This window comes from Chrysoperla carnea, chromosome 2, assembly GCF_905475395.1.
Source record: "Chrysoperla carnea chromosome 2, inChrCarn1.1, whole genome shotgun sequence".
Lineage (NCBI taxonomy): Eukaryota > Metazoa > Arthropoda > Insecta > Neuroptera > Chrysopidae > Chrysoperla > Chrysoperla carnea.
This window is the reverse complement of record NC_058338.1, coordinates 26,216,916-26,231,854: the sequence shown is the minus strand read 5'-3', so window position 1 is coordinate 26,231,854 and position 14,939 is coordinate 26,216,916. Positions and strand designations below refer to the sequence as shown.

Below are 14,939 nucleotides of genomic sequence, written 5' to 3'. Positions count from 1 at the left end.
GATATGACGTAAGAATTTTTCACAACTTTTATTTTTAGCGTTTAATTTGAGCACCTACTTAATAAAGACCTATAAAGACACCTACTTAACCAAAGCCTCTTCTTAGTACATTTATTTTATATTTTGCTTGGCAAGTTTTCGGAGTATACAAACGAATCAAATAAAAACTAAAACACGCCAAGTAAAATGTTAAATAAATACGTACTAAGGAGAAACATACACAAGAATTGTATACCACTATTCGTACTTTAGTAAAAAAAAATTAGACCTTTATTCAGTAAGTGCTTGACTTTAACCTTAAAAATACTTTGATTTGTTAAATTTAAATTTTGATGTTTAATAGACGTTGTGAAAAAATTCTTACATCATATCATTAGAGGGTTGAATGGGAGTTGGTAGGGTGTTAACGATTTTCATATCCTCCATAGAGGTGGGTGGGGCGTGAAGTCACCGAAAATTCCTTATACTATTCATCTTATTATTATTTTTTTTTTTTTAAAGAATTTTCTCTCTACGAGATTTCACGACTTTCTTGAGCTGACGTAATTGAGTTTAATTGGATTCTGTGACAACTACGGCTTATTAAACATTCATGTTTTTGGTGAAATATTGGTATTAACGTACGTATCAGGACTTTATGCCCCTCTTACATTTCGTTTGCGGGACCCTATAGTCTAAGTATGTCCAACCCCAGGACAGCCACTCTAACCTAACCTAACCTAACCTACATTTCCTTGTACATATATAGTGATATCTAAAATGACCGATTTCCATATTTCCAGAGAAACAATGTTTTTGAATCCTTTTTGAGGTCTTTTGAAGTTTTGAGGAGTGTAAAAGTCATTCCAAATATTCCTTAATTCCCGAAGTTTATTAACGTACCAGTAAATCATGCCATGCACCGTGTAAAATTTATCGAGACCAAGAGCCCTCATTCTTCGAAAACGAAAGCGTAACATAAACTGCATGAACATGGTTTTAGTACAGCTTCTCCCGTTACATAACTCTTGCATAACACATACCCACCCATCACGCCTCTTTGAGATCATTGTGACACACTATGGATATTAATATAGAAAGTTTACACTGAATTACGTATCATTACAGTACATAACCCTCATTATCAGACCTTAAATTTTATTGCTTTTCGAAGTTTTTACAATTTAAAATTCATATGAACTGAAAAAGATAATAATAATAAATAAAATACTGTGTTTGTATGTTAGTAATATAAAAAAAAAGGAGTATGGATTCCTAAGTTCAATGAATTATGTATGTAAATACATGGGTAAGAATAAAATGTGGGTTGAACTGTACCTAAATAGACATTAAATAATCACATATAATTACTTTATGTGTACATAAATAAACTAACCACCATTAAAAAAACTTAAGGAAGGGTAAATGTCCTATAATTTCATTATTAAGTGCTTTTATCCAATTATAGTTCACAATATGCATATTATATAAAAAAGGCTTTTCAAATTGTTGAACCAGTTTCTTTTTTACATTCCTTTAATTGAAAGAAAAATTTTATATATAATTGAAACAAATTAACTTAAAGCACTAATGAAGGAAAATAATTGCTTTCGAATACTTTTAAAAATTGTTTTTCCAACAGAAGTATAAATATCATTAATTATATGTCATGCTTATAATTCAACAATTTTACGACGAACAACATTTCAGTAATTATAATGAGCCAATTTTTTGAATAATTTATCCGTAAATCGAAAATGACCAGTTTCTTTTTTACATTCCTTTAATTGACAGCAAGCTTTTATATATAATTGAAACAAATTAACTTATAGCAATACTGAAGGAGAATAATTGCTTTCGAATAATTTTTAAAATTGTTTTTCCAACAGGATCACAAATATTATTACCCGACTAGAAATTGTCCCAGTACTTATATTGGGGCCCGTTTGGGATTTGTTGGGGCATGGCCCAATAGGTCTATCCCAATTGGGATCCGATTGGGAACCTTTTGGGATAGCCCAATGTAAAAATGGGCGATTTTATAATAGTTTTTCCCAACTGGGGCCTATTTGGTAACTTATTGGGAAAGCCCAAATTAAATTAAAATAGGTCCATCCCAATTGGGATCCAATTGGGAACCTTTTGGGATAGCCCAATGTAAAAATAGACGATTTTAAATAGTTTTTCCCAACTGGGGCCTATTTGGTAACTTATTGGGAAAGCCCAAATTAAATTAAATGATAAACACAACGGTTTTGTTTGAGTGGGACCTGGTTGGGAACACGTTGGGATAGCCCGGTGTAAAAATTAAAATAATCTTTACTCTATTTTTACCTGATTTTGAAAAATTTGATTGCTTTGAATAAAGCAAATATATATGTTCTTAATCTTAGTACAGTTAATTGATTTAAAAAAATTTCCTACTTTATTAAAAACAATCATAATTTTTCAATTAATTTTTTTTGTTTAAGTTATTTTTTTATAGTAAGTAAATATTTATAAATTTAGAAAAAAATTATTTCCCTAAAAAAGTTTTAATTCAAAACGCTTTACTTCACTTTTAACTCTGTACTTTGAGTATTTATAAACTTTTCGTTTTTTACATAATCTATTTTTTTCTCTTAATATTATTCTGTTTTTGAATTTTCCGCGTTTTATTTATGTAAAACATTTCACCAGATGGCGCTACGAGAAGTTTTTTATTTGTCATTATAAAAACACATTATGTAGAGTCGAGTATGAATCGAAAATAAGTGATATTTTATAGTTTTTTTGGTATTTTAATTTATAAAAATTCAGCATCATACTATATTATAAATTTTTTTAAGTGCATTTACGTTTAATTGAATTTTATTATTTTGACACATGTGTTTGAACATTTTGAGAGTAATTGAAAATGTCAATTGAAGATTGAGGTTATGTAAACGTATTACGGATCAGAAGATTTCGTGAAATAACTCCGCACTAGTTTTTATTCAAGTATACAAGGTAAAAATTTCGATCACAAGTTATATTGTGATTATTAAAAAAAATAGTTCTTTCATTAATAATTTTTTTTTTTAAATTATTATAGATGTCTTTATTAAAAAACTAGCTTCCAGTCCCGAAAACCCACTAGACGATAAAGAAATTTTGAAGGCAATGACAACAGTGATACAAGGTGCTCGAGATTGGGATGGCCATCGTCTTCTTCGTTTAAAAAAATGATCATTCTATTGACTGGATCTATTGTATTTTTATAAATTTATAAATAAAAAAATTTGCTTGGTAATTTTCAGTTTATTTTTAATTTGAAGCTATAGGCTACATCATGATTGTATTGATTAACAAGGGGCAAATGATTTACAATAAGTTAAATTAAGCGGGAACAGACCGAGATTATTCGATTGGGAACCCATAGGGCTTGCACATTTGGGAACCTATAGGGACTGCCCAATCGGGAACCAATAGGGATTGCCCCACCGGGCCCCAAATAAGTTTCTGCGTTACAGCCCAATTTGGGGTCCCAATTGGGCAACCAAGCTGGGTCCCAAGTGGGAGCACGTGAAAATTTCTAGTCGGGTAATTATAAGCCATCCTTATAAAGCAAGTTTAGTCTTTTGGTTGAAATTATTTGTACTTCATTTTGAACTTTGATGATGAATTTTGACGAAAAATAAGGATAAAATTTTTCGATACCTGCCTTTCTTTTCGACTTATATTGTCAAGTTATAGCATATTTCACCATCAAAATTGAAAAAATATATATATATGTATATATATTAATTTGTGTCCCCACTACCGTGCTCAAACATCTTTTGAGCACGGGGATCATCACGGGTTTGTTTGTGTTCAATAATTTATTAAGGTTTTTTTATTCATAATATAGACGGTGACCCTGTTAGGAAAAGAAATATTATGCACTTTTATTTATTGGGCGAATATTTCAACATAAAAATTTTGTAACTTTTTAAATATTATCAGAGAAAATTTGTTATTGTTGGACGTAGTATATTAATATTTTTAAGAGTTATAAACTTGGGACTAAACTTAGTATTCCTCGTTATTTCATAATATAATGGTATAAAAAGAGTATGAAGAGTAATGCCAAACTTGTTGATAAAAGAAAATATGAAGACTAATGCTAAGCGCAGCATTCAGTCTATTGTTTATTTCCGGTGAGAGAAAAAACAACTTTCATCAAACCTAACATACATACAAAAAAACATTTACAGCGAAAACATTTTCCATTTACAAAATCCCTTAATGGACAGATAATCACGGCATGTTAATAAATGTGATAAAATAATTTATAAATTGGATTATTGATTTCTCAGTATCTATAGTTAAAATCAAAATGTATTTATTGTAATTATATTGGATCATTAATCCAAAATGATTACCGTATATATGATTTCTGTAACATATTTTATTATTTAATTATTGTAATATGGTAACAATATGTAAGGTTTCCACAAATAAAAATTTGCTTATGCACGCCGAAAACTTAAATACTTATAGGTGTTAATCAATTCCGCATCGTGATTGAAATTTAATTTATTATTGTTTGAATGTATCATCTACTACCTAAGACTATACACCGAGTGTTAGTAGAAAAATATTGCACAATTGGAGTCTTATAAAACCATCCTATTCGAGTTATAGTGTACACTCTGGGGTATAAACCGAATAAATATAAAATTTTTTGCTATATCGAAAATTCGGCATCTTAACATCTTCTAAACTAAATCATTTTACATCTAATGCCCGCAAAAGAATATTTCGAACAATGTAATTCATTTTGATTTCTGTAGTACCTGCCTAGACTTATATACAGATGTATCAAGAGTGTCAACCTGTGAGTAATCAAAATATACTATCACGAATGATAAGCAAAATACCTACTTTGAAAATAAATAAACACAAAATAATCGTTTACACACCAGATAATTCAATCAATATATAGTCATCAACAAAATTCATTTTTGTCTAAACAAACATTTGAAAATATATTCGCCGATTTTTGTTTACTTTGTTAAAGAAGCATATTCGCCGATTTTTGTTTACTTTGTTAAAGAAGCACCGCTAGCATTTCAAACTAAAATAAATAACAAGTGAAAACCAACAATTGATTGAGTTAATTGTTGAAATACCATGTAAAGACAGTATTACAGAATCGTTAGTTTTTTTATGTCATGTAAGAAAGATAGCCACTCATATATGCATGTCACACCTATACCAAAATTTTGTACGCAGCATCAATATTTTTGAGCATTACAAACTTGAAACTAAACTTAATATGCATATAATGGGCATTATATATATACATGATATAATTATTAAAATGGGTTCATCCGTTTAGGAACTACGGTGCCACAGACAGGCAGACCGACACTTAAACATAAGTTTTATTGGAGATGTTTCCATCGTAACACTACTTTATTAATATTAATATAATTGTATGGATAGCGTATAAAATTCTATGGATTGCATATATGGCTTACATTGAAAATTCAATATTATTTTCAAAAAAATTTAAATAAGTAATAATGTAAATTTACATTTAAAAAATATTATTTACGCAATTTCGCCTCATATTTTCACAATTTCTAATGTAGCAAGTTTAATTAATTGATATTTTTCAATAATTTTAATTTGACATTTTTTATATCATTTACATGTAAAGATTTGACAATTAGTCATATAAGCCCCCTTTAACGCCAAAATGATAAACAAGCTCTGGCGTCGATTTAAATGCCATATCATGACTACGCACTCATTTTCTGTTCCTAGATCCATTATCTAACTTCAATTCAAATCGGTTAAATCGAAAGAGTTCGGATATAAAAATCTTTTTTTATTGTCAATTATGGCGAGAGATCAAATCGAAACCATCTGGACCACAATACATAAATTTGAATGAATCTAAATCTATTAAAACGGTAGTACTAAAAACATTCTTTTAATTAATTGGCTTAATAAAAATTTTTTCAAACTCTTAAAAATGTTCATTAGTTTTATATTTGAGAATATTTACAAAATTTGTGGCAATGGGCCAAGGATATATCTATTTAACAACAAAAAAATAACATATTTGGCATGAAATCTTGCGGATTAAATAATTTTGTCGCAATGTATATAATAATGCTGTATTATCTATTCTGTCCAAGTAGGTAGTGGGTTATTGGCAGGATAATTAAGTAAGTGGGTTTATTGTATATTATGTATTGATTTACAAAAACAAAGGAAGTACGTGAAATTTTGTTGTTTGAACAAGAAATATAACAAGTAACACTATTCTGTTTTAAGGATGTATCAGCGCCAAGACAATTTTGGATAAAAGGATTGAGATTTTTTTTGTATGAAGTTGATTTAAATAAATAAATGACTTCAAGAGTAAGCATATTTAACATTGATCTTATGGAAAAACGGTAGATTAATATGTTTTCATAGATTTCTTCAAAACTAGTCGGTGGAAATTAAAACAAATTATTTCAATCAAAGTTTAAACTTTAATAAATTATTGAAAACAAAACAAATCCGTTGTGCCCGGCTAAGTAAGGATGTGTGAGCACGGTAGTGGGAACACCAATTTTAAAAAAATACCACTTCAATTTTGATGATGAAGTATGTTATAACTTGACAATTTAGGACGAACACTAAGAATAAAAATTTTCGCTATCTGGAATAATTTTCAAATAAGGTACAAATATTTTCAACCACCAGTCTAAACATGCCTTGGCGCTCGTACTACCTAAACACCCTGTGACTATAAAAATCAATCCATATAAATATAAGTATCAATATTTGAACACTTTATATGGAGAGATTGACGAATTTATAGAAAATAGATGAACACTTAGTAGCGAAGGTTTGGCTGCACCGACTGTTCAGCTACGACATTCTTGGGCCATAAAATTCTATTGTTATATTTGTAATACTTAAACAAAGATTGATTTCATTGGAAGTGTCTACTCCTTGAACCACCTGGATCTACTTACAAGAACTGCAGAATAGATTTAGCGTTTACACATTTAAGCCCTGAGAGATGATCCGACAATACTATTTTAGCCAGTTCGCCAGCTTCGCAATAGTTTGGAACGTTCCTATAATGCAACATTCATATTTAGTATACGATGAATCAGAAAGGTTGGCGGGTAGTAATTCAGTTAATAGGAGAATTCAAGTTGGTAGAAATTCCTTCAAACAGGCAATATAAGTACCACATTACTAAAATATATTAATATATAATCATTTCCCATAAAGTTATTCAGATATTAAAGAGCCGAAGATAAATTCCCTTTAAAATGACTTTAATACGTTGTATTAAGAAATATAAAACAGGAATAAGGGTTAAGTTTATCTACCACAGAAAATGCGTGTGAAAATTATATTAATTTTTGTAAAGACCTTAAGTGGGCAAGCGGTGTAAGGCGCTAGTCTTCCGATCGTTTGTCTACTTAGACTTAGGTTGCGGGTTCGAATCCAGGCAGCGGCAGTGTGAACAATATATAATTAATGGGGGCGGTAGAATTGATCACATTGTCGTCGCTTGGATAAGAACGTAGTAACCGACTCCACCCACATCAAAAATCTAATTGTAAAATATGTTTGCAAATGAATAAATAAAGATTAACAAATAATGATGTGGGTGGCTCCTGTTATAGGCGTATATGTCAGAGAAACGGAGGTTCAACCCCATTATTATTATTATTATTATATTAATTTGTGTATATGTTGTGCTCTGGTCAGTAGTAAGCCTAGCGTGGTGTCACCAAGGGCAGAAAAAGCAAAAAACTGTATAATTTTTGAATTTTATTACAAGATTCTAATGGTAAAATGCAACTACATGAAATTTTGAATAAATTCATATATATTGGGGGCGGGGCGCCACAATAATATCTTTCACTACTCTTAAAAATGGCACGAGACGTTTCTGTCTTCACTGTCCTTTTTGCTAAATTGTTATGGGTTGGTTTTGAAAACAAAGAAGGTTATACTATAAATAAAAGTTCTTATACTTATTATGTTTAGATTCCTACGTCCATAATAGCTGAGATGCCGACCACTAACTCTAAGAAATCGAGTACTAACTCTGACTGATCATGTTTTTAAGAACATCCTTTATGTAGTTTGAAATATGTTATAATTAATAAGTTATAATTTACAATTATATATGTAACTATATTACTAGAGGCTTTTGGCGGATTTTGTCTTACTTGGTTGACTTTGTTTATTAATGTTTTCACATAAGATTGAATATAAAATGTAATGAAATAACTTCAAGCATTTGATTAATTATTTTTAAGTCAAAATAATTAATTTTTGTTATACCCTTATACAAGAAGATTTTATTGTAATTTTAGATTTGTCATTTGAAACCTAACTTAAGGATAATTAAAAACTTGTGATGTAATTATTGAATACAGCCAAATATATAATTATTTAATTTATTATATTAATTACCAACCCAATTGATGATTCATATAAATAAAAGTAAAACGGACATTATGTATAATAACCTTTTATAATAAAATAAAAAAATTTTATTGTTTACTCAAACAATAGAGAGAGATGGGAATATAAATATCACAAACTATTATAGTTTACAAATAAAAACACGACAGGTTATCTTTGCTGAACTCACCTGTTATAAATATGAATAAAAAATACACACTGATGTAACAATTCCCCAAACCCGAAGTCAAACACTTTAAAAATGTCATTTTTATTACGATATTTATATTATTAAAAACGATTTCGATTTTATAATTTTAATAACTTTTTTTAATAAAAATGTTTTTTAAAAACTACACATGCATGTGTGTGTGTGTGTGTAATAAGAACGAACAACAAACTTCACCAAACAGTGTTTACGTTTGAAAGTAGAATACGTTGAATAAGAAGAGAAAACACACTAAACTAATATACAATATACATAGTCACCGTCTGTTACGGAATGAAACACCGTCATCGCATAAAGAACTAACTTTAAATGTTTGCTGGAAACTTGTTTCGGTTGATTTCGTGTTAAATTACGTAAATATACGAATGATTGTAACCACACAAATATACATACACATGTATAATAACATACCAATACTCACTGAGTCAGATTGTAGTTGTTTTAAGTATACTATAAATTCAGATAAATGAATTTATAAATACAAAAGGCGGGAATCTTTAACTCGGTAAGAAAAATTTTTTTACCTTGTTAAATATAAATACTATTATGGTATCCCAATGGGCTCTATAGCCTAAGTGTGTCTTTCGTGAACAACCAATACAACGTAACCTAACCTAACCTCAATAATATTATTCCACAGTAAATACCAAGATTGATGGTAGAATTCAAATTGGCATTCCAGTTTGGGCCCTAATCTCGACTTAACGTCATGAACCAAACACTGATTTAGTAGCGCTTCCCCAAACCTAACTCAAATGTCTCACGAACGAATTTTGTTGATAATTTTATTTATATTTTTTGCTGTTATTATGGCAGAAGACATTTGAAAGATTAATGGACTTATTGGACTATCTTTGTAAGAACGAAACATGACACAATATACATTTCTTAATGCTTAATCTCATATACCTGGGTTGGACCAAGATTTAACACCCAGTGTTAAGTGTAAGCATGGCATCCATCACAATATTATCCTTACAGTTTAATTCATATAAGTTAGTCTTCTTTTTAAAAAAAAAAGTGCAAACAAACAATTGACTGAGTTAATTATTGAAATACCGTATATAGACAGTTTTGATGACCCAGTCGTGTGTTTTTTTACGTCATGTAAATAAAGAATGATATCCACTCGTAGCTAGCCACAAACATGTTACTCATATTCCCATATAATACATAATAAAAAATGTGCGCCCTCACAGGTAAACAGTGATGTTTACGAAAAAAAGTTTCGAACAAAAGTTGTTCATTTTTGCACATTTAGAACATTTTTGACATTTAAATTTTTGTTCTATCTTTAATTGGTTTACAAGAACCAATTGATCTATGTTGCTTCTTTACGAACTCAACCTTATTTTTTACGTTCTAAGATATCTTTTTTCGTTTTTGAGTTCTCGTGTTGACAGACAGACAGACGGACAGACAACGAAAACAAATAATTAGGTGATTTTATGAACACCTGTACCAAAATTTTGTTGGTAGCATCAATATTTTTAAGCGTTACAAACTTGGGACTAAACTTAATATACCTTGATGTATTTCATTAACATGGTATAATATTATTGTACTTGCACTGAATAATTTGAACTACACATTTGATATATAAAATTATACATGCATATGTATATGTAATATACTAAGGTATACTAAGTTTATTATAACCATGTATATATGTAATATATATCAAAGTACACTAAGTTTAATCCCAAGTTTGTAACTGTAAAATCTGCTAATTTATCCATTTTCGGTTGTCTGCCTGTCCGTCTGACATCACGATAACTCAAAAACGAAAAGAGATATCAAGCTGAAATGATTTTATAGCGTGCTAAGGATGTAAAAAGTGAGATCGAATTCGTTAATGAGCAACATAGGTCAAGGTCTTGGGTCCGTAGGACTCATCTTGTAAACCGTTAGAGATAGAGCAAAAGTTTAAATGTAAAAAAAATTCCTTATAAAAAATTGAACAACTTTTGTTTGAAACATTTTTTCGTAAACATCACTGTTCACCCGTGAGGGCGTAAATTGTATAGTATGTATTATATGGGAATATCAGTTATGTATGTGTTATATGACAGTGTAATCAAGACATGGTATTTCAACAATTTACTCAGTCAATGTTTGTTTTCACTTGTTTGGTATATACTTTGCATATCGTAAAAAACCAAATATAGATGTCCAGATGTAATAAAATATTTCTTCGTATTGCATTGTTGTTATAATCTTTTAATATTTTGGGATGAAACAATGGAGCCATCAAATATTTTGAACAATATTTAAATGTTTAAAAGAACTCAATAATAAAAATGAATTTAATTTATTTAATAATTGAATTTATAAAAATAAATATTCTAATTGTATTCACTTTAATACAAATACAACTTTAACAAATACTATTTGTAATATGAATGATTTAAATGTAAAATTACATTTAAATACATTGAATTATGGTATTGATTATTATGATAAACTTTATAAATTAATAAATCAAATTTCTAAATAAATTAAATTAATGCAAATATGAAATATCAATAATAAGTATACATGTAACATGGTTCTACGGTTAATTATGAGATATTGTTTTATGTTATAAAATATGTTACGTGTAAACAAGATAGTTACATGCACAAGTTTAGTTTAGGTATGGTTAGAGTGGCTGTCCGGGGGGGGGGGGGTACACTTAGACCATTGGGTCCGTTGTGATACCGAAAAAGGGTTGGCCCATCCCCGGACACTACTCCATGAACCATTTGAAGCTGTTTAAGAACAGAAGGAGAGCTTTGACGTCGACGGACTTCAGGTGGGAGAGGTCGTAAAAGAGAGGCTCCGGCTGGCTCAAGTAAGTCCATCTTATCATGACAAAAGCTGAGCAGTGACAGAGAAGATGAGACATTGAGGACACTCAGGCAAACATTTTCCACCAGCTTCCATAAAAGTCTACCCGTGCGGAGTTTTTTCCTGGGTTAGACTGATTTTTCGATTTCGTTTCCTGCATTAATTATGCACCACTACCTGGCCTATATTATAACAGTTTCCAAGGATTCAGAACTGTCACATGAGTTGAATCTTCGTACATTATTATTTATTTAAGGAAAATGTATGTTTAAGTAAATTTAAAAAGAAAAAATTATAAAATATGAATACAATCGAAGATTGTGTTTGTTTCGTTACTGGAGGAGCTGGTGGAATAGGATATGAGATAGTAAAAAAATTGATTGAAGCTGAGGCAAAGGTACATTATTCTTTAAATAGAAGAACCTGAGAACCTATTAGAAAATAAAGCTTGACTGGCTACTTTTAAATGTTACAAATCATTCAAACATTGGCTTACAAATTTAAGCGTTAAGATAAGATCTTTGATAAATTATTGGCTTTTCAGATGGTATACATTGGCGATTGGAATGAAGAGAAAGGTCGAGTGGCTGTAGTAGACTTGACAAAAGATTGCAGATACAAAAAAGCACAGTTTATTAACATGGATGTCACTGATGCTGCAGCTTTTGAAAGTAATTATTTTAAAACGGGATGAATCGAAAAGCTAAGTTGAATAGTAAAAAATAAGAAATTTTCGGAAGGATATAACAATTTCAATTGTTCGAATATAAGTGGAATAATCCTCCAAAACTGTGCAGTAATAGACAATGAAAATTAATTCACTAACAGTTTTAAGGATAGATAACTTCTGTTTTTATTCACCCCGTTTCAGCGGAGAATAATTGTTCATTGTATAAGATTTAAAATGTACTCTTGATTTTATTTTAAGACGCTATAAAGAAAATCATTGGGCAAAGTGCACAACTGGATCTTATTATAAATAACGCTGGTGTACTTGAAAGCGACAGAACAATCGATGTTAATATTGTAAGTCACAAAGCCTATAGTTACATACATGTCACACATATGTAACTGATATTCCCATTTAATATATACTATACAATTTGCGCCTAATTTGCGCTCTCACGGGTAAAAAGTGATGTTTACAAAAAAATGTTTCCAACAAAAGTTGTTTATTTTTTTATAAGGAACATTTTTTACATTTAAACTTTTGTTCTATCTCTAACGGTTTACAACATGGGTCTTACGGACCCAAGACCCGATGGACCTATGTTGCTCATTTACGAACTCAACCTCTCTTTTTACGTCCTGAGTACGCTGTAAAAATTTCAGCTTGATATCTTTTTTTCGTTTTTGAGCAATCGTGTTAACAGATGGACGGACGGACAACAGGAAATGCACCAATTAGGTGATTTTATGAACACCTAAACCAAAATTTTTTTGGTAGCATCAATATTTTTAAGCGTTACAAACTTGGGAATAAACTTAGTATACCTTGATATATTTCATATACAAGGTATAATAACACAATTCTATACCCATTATTTTTTTCTATTAGAAAGGTGCATATACCGGTTCGGAATTAGGAATGAAATATTTGAGCAAAGGAGGGAGAATTATCAACGTATCATCTACTTGGGGTTTTTATGGAATAGGAGAGATTCCCAGATATGTAGCTGCAAGTCATGCAATTATTGGAATGTCAAGATCATTTGCAGTAAGTTTTTTATTTGCTCACTTATTTCCATGGGTAAGAAAATTTTTATTGCAGGGTTGTTATTGGCACAAACAACGTGGTATATCAGTATTGACATTTTGCGTGGGTCCAACTTCAACAGATTTTATAGCAAATTTAAAAAATAATGAAAAATATTTATCAGATCGAGAACGTGCTGTCTTAAGATTTTATTCTCAATTTACACTACAAAGGTAATAATTTTTGCGCCTTCTTTACATCTAGTGTGATAAGTATTTCCTTTGTTCCCGGGATTATCGGTTTAATTACTACAGTAAGTGTGCCACGAGAGACATAGGGAAATTAATAGTTGAATATGTCATATTGTTCAGGTTGTAAATTTCTACATCTTTATCGGAGTAATAATTTTCTCCGATATCATTGATCAAAGTGGGATCAAAGATCTGTTGGATTTTGCTCCTATAAACTTGTCTTAGGACTTGTCTTAGGAAGTTTTAGGATTTTGGTGGTTGGAAAAGCGAGACTTTTCCAGCCCAGAGTAAATATAAGATGTTATTATCTAAGGTTGTAATGTAATGCATCCAATTGAAGTTTTTTCACCGGGATTATTTTCTCTTTTTCACCGGGAAATAATTCTCGTTTATTATGGAAAATTTTTATAAAAGTTTTTTCATATTGTCACAAATGAGGCTTCATGAAACACAATCAATCTAAGCATTTCAATTTTTCGTTTAGCCCAGAAGTTGTTGCTGGTAACTTGATTCGTGTATTAAATTATGGAGAAAATGGACAAGTTTGGGTTAGTGAATCATGTGAACCATTATATGAAATAGATATACCCAATTATCAAAACTGGAAAATAAAACATAATTATATGCTTTTCGACGAGAATTTTAAGTGAATTTATAACTATTAATGGACCATACTACATGTGTTTTCAAAAATTGTAATAAGAAAAATGTCACTATCTTCGATGCTATATAAAACGCACAATCCTCGATTGTATGATGGCGCAAAAACGAAACTATATTTAGAAAAATATGTGTTGATGAATTTGGATTAAATAAAAACTTTTTCGATATTAAGGCTTTTCATTTCGTAGTTTATCTTAAGGTGTATTAGAAAATTTATTTCTGATTGAGATGAGGTTGGATTTTTCTGAGAAAACTGGGAAGATTAAGATATGGTGCACCCTGGATATTACACGTTTACTTTGTCGAACGCTAGAAGCGAAATTACGTTCTAATGAGAAATTTTAAATTGGAAAAGGCAGATCGGCAAAAGCTTATTTTCATTCCATAACGTTATTCTGATAGTTTCTTTTCAAAATATGCTCATTTTTTATGAAAAGTTCATCATAAGCTACAAAATATAATTTGCAGCGATTCCGACTCGATAGATTTTCGATTTCAACAAAATTCAATGATTTTTCCATCGTTTTCCACACGTATTTGTAATGATATGCTAGTTTCACCGATAGTTTTCTTCTTTCAAGAGATATCTGGATAAAATGAAAAATGAAAAAAAGTTTATATTTTCCATCACAAATAATCAACAAGAATAATTTTCAGGCATTTGTAATTATAAAAAATATTTTTTTAATGTTTTATAAATACGTGTAGTGACATCTAGTTTCGCGTTGTTAAAGTCAAATACAAACAACAACGTTGAGCCTGTTAACAATCTACCCATGAGTATATGTATGTTCAAAGTATATCTAATAGATGTCTACTCGTCCATTTGTTATCCAGATGATCAGAGGTACATTGT

The 14,939-nt window shown here is 30.0% G+C and overlaps 2 protein-coding genes across 3 annotated transcripts in view; one reads left to right on the top strand and one right to left on the bottom strand.

The window, feature by feature from the left end:
- LOC123294272 (fasciclin-2) overlaps positions 1–8,720 on the bottom strand; it is a 273,886-nt gene extending 265,166 nt beyond the window's left edge. For both annotated transcript variants that reach the window (XM_044875396.1, XM_044875397.1), the window contains exon 1: positions 8,606–8,720. In XM_044875396.1, the coding sequence (XP_044731331.1) occupies positions 8,606–8,684 (79 nt within the window). In that variant the 5' untranslated portion in view covers positions 8,685–8,720. The remainder of the gene's footprint in view (positions 1–8,605) is intronic.
- Positions 8,721–11,735: 3,015 nt separating this feature from the next.
- LOC123294273 (15-hydroxyprostaglandin dehydrogenase [NAD(+)]-like) lies at positions 11,736–14,176 on the top strand. The gene is made up of 6 exons (XM_044875398.1): positions 11,736–11,870; positions 12,018–12,144; positions 12,402–12,499; positions 13,032–13,190; positions 13,245–13,402; positions 13,905–14,176. The coding sequence occupies exons 1-6, from the start codon at positions 11,775–11,777 to the stop codon at positions 14,068–14,070; spliced, it is 804 nt and encodes a 267-aa protein (XP_044731333.1). The 5' UTR covers positions 11,736–11,774; the 3' UTR covers positions 14,071–14,176.
- Positions 14,177–14,939: the final 763 nt, after the last annotated feature.

Excerpts from the sequence above, each read along its gene's own strand:
- LOC123294273 (XM_044875398.1), top strand. The coding sequence starts at position 11,775 with ATGAATACAATCGAAGATTGTGTTTGTTTCGTTACTGGAGGAGCTGGT. Across the intron at positions 13,191-13,244 it reads GAATGTCAAGATCATTTGCA|GGTTGTTATTGGCACAAACA; the intron begins GTAAGTTTTTTA and ends TTTTTATTGCAG. Across the intron at positions 13,403-13,904 it reads TCTCAATTTACACTACAAAG|CCCAGAAGTTGTTGCTGGTA; the intron begins GTAATAATTTTT and ends TTTTTCGTTTAG.